The sequence below is a fragment of the Halyomorpha halys genome, unplaced genomic scaffold (assembly GCF_000696795.3).
Source record: "Halyomorpha halys isolate HHAL.00 unplaced genomic scaffold, Hhal_1.1 Scaffold487.1, whole genome shotgun sequence".
Taxonomy (NCBI): domain Eukaryota; kingdom Metazoa; phylum Arthropoda; class Insecta; order Hemiptera; family Pentatomidae; genus Halyomorpha; species Halyomorpha halys.
The window spans coordinates 733,266-735,315 of NW_027111707.1; the positions used below are offsets into that span (position 1 = coordinate 733,266).

Consider the following 2,050-nt stretch of genomic DNA (forward strand, 5'->3'; position numbering starts at 1 on the left):
CCCCAAAAAAACGACAGGACTTTTTGAATGACCTGGTACTATTGTTTTAAGGTTTAGGAATTAAGGTCACAATATATTATATTTTATTGAATAATGTGCCTCTATAAAATTGACGGTCTCCCACTTTGGTCTTCTTAATTTTTTCAGTGTTCACTCAAGGATTCTCCTCCTTTTCTAAATTTCAATACAATTGGCAATTGTATGTACATGCAGCCCGAGATCCATGGTTTTAAACAATCGGTTACCATGAGGGGTTGGCAATTGTACATGAATTCTTCATCAAATCTTTACAGTTCTATTGGAAATTATTAATTTTTTAATTGGCTATGCCCAAATTCTTCCTTTTATGTTTATAATTACTGAATTCAAAATCTCTTTTTTAAATTTTCTTTTGTTGAATTTAGGACACACTTGTTGATTACAATTTAATCAAAGCACAAGATGTTAAATTAATCTTCTTCACGGATGCTATGGAACATATTTGCCGACTCGCTCGTATACTAAGAGCTGAAAGAGGAAATGGATTGCTGGTAGGAGTTGGAGGAATGGGGAAACAATCTTTAACAAAATTAGGATCACATTTAAATCTCTGCAAGTTAGTATAATTTGATTTTAGTTAATATTATTTGTTTACATAATTTTTTTTTTTTGTGTTACAGGAGTTATTTTTATATATAATTATAATAATTTATAATTATAATAATCCATAATTTATAATTATAATAATCTATAATTTATAAATCCATGTTCATACATGAACATAATCATATACATTTGTACATAAATATATTATAGAAATATTTAATATCCATAAAAATGATCCAAATATTTGAATGTATATAATTTGAGTGGAGATAAAAAATAGTTTAGGGTTGGATATTATACAAATAACTATTGTTTAACTAATGTAAAAAATCTGTTTAATTTTATTAGCTGATATATTTGCTATTTGTAACACTTAATTTCTTTGGTCCAAGTTGTTTTCAAATAGAACTCACAAGAACATATGATTACAATTCTTTCCATGAAGATCTTCGTAAGTTATACTACAATGCTGGAGCTTTGAATCAGGACATGGTTTTTCTGTTTACTGATACTCAGATTGTGGTAGAAGAGTTTTTGGAAGATATTAACAATATTTTGAATTCAGGTCAGTATCATTTCAATTTTCAAAACATGGTATATATATTTTTTTGTTTTATGTATTTTATTTGTATTTGTGTTTCAAGAAACGTTCAACTTGATGTATTCTTTCTTAAATGATTGTTTGTCCTTGTGTGATATCAATATATTTGTATTTAATATGTGTTTTACTACATTTGCTGGGAGTCACCAAATTGTCATGTTATTTTTCATATATTTATTGAATATCATAATTTGGGATGTTTAAATTATTTATTCTGGTAGATATGTGTTCATTAAAGTGGAAACAATTGAGAATGTATTTCAGTTCATAAAATATATTTAAATTGAATAATTTGACTTAATATGAAGATTGTATCAAAACGGACAGCATAAAGGGAAAGGATGCTATGAAACCATTGGGTAGATAATAAAAAGAGTGTTTACATTCATAATAAAATTTGATAAAACAAAATATAAAAACTTTTCATTATACTTAGCAGTAGAATATTATTTATATAATTACAACATTAACATATATTTATCAGAAATTTTATTGTCATCCAGCAATATGCCAAAATTGTGGTATTTTTATTTAATTAATAACATATTTGTGACTAATATATTATATTAATCCCTTCATAAAGCCAATTTCGATTCAATTGAATCTATGTTGAATCGATTAATTTGAATCATAATGAATCTTTTTTTTTTTAATATTCATTTATTGACATTTCAATTGTACATACTAATACATGTAGTAAATTTGAAGTAAGATCATAATTTTATGATACAGCATGTAGAGAAACTACCCATTGGTAGAACTCTAAATGAATCAACTTAATCAATTTATTATATAAAACTTTTCATATGTGCTGCAATTACCATTACTAATAAAAAATTAAATAAAATAAAAAATATATATGAT

General features: G+C 25.2%; 1 protein-coding gene across 5 annotated transcripts in view; it reads left to right on the top strand.

Annotated features, from left to right (window-relative positions):
• Dhc16F (Dynein heavy chain at 16F) overlaps window positions 1-2,050 on the top strand; it is a 185,333-nt gene that overhangs the window by 117,654 nt on the left and 65,629 nt on the right. For all 5 annotated transcript variants that reach the window (XR_010844016.1, XM_067049737.1, XM_067049735.1 and 2 more), the window contains 2 exons: window positions 405-595; window positions 978-1,150. Coding sequence is in view for 4 of the 5 variants with exons in the window: in XM_067049737.1 (XP_066905838.1) it covers window positions 405-595; window positions 978-1,150 (364 nt within the window). In the remaining variant the exon portion in view is untranslated. The remainder of the gene's footprint in view (window positions 1-404; window positions 596-977; window positions 1,151-2,050) is intronic.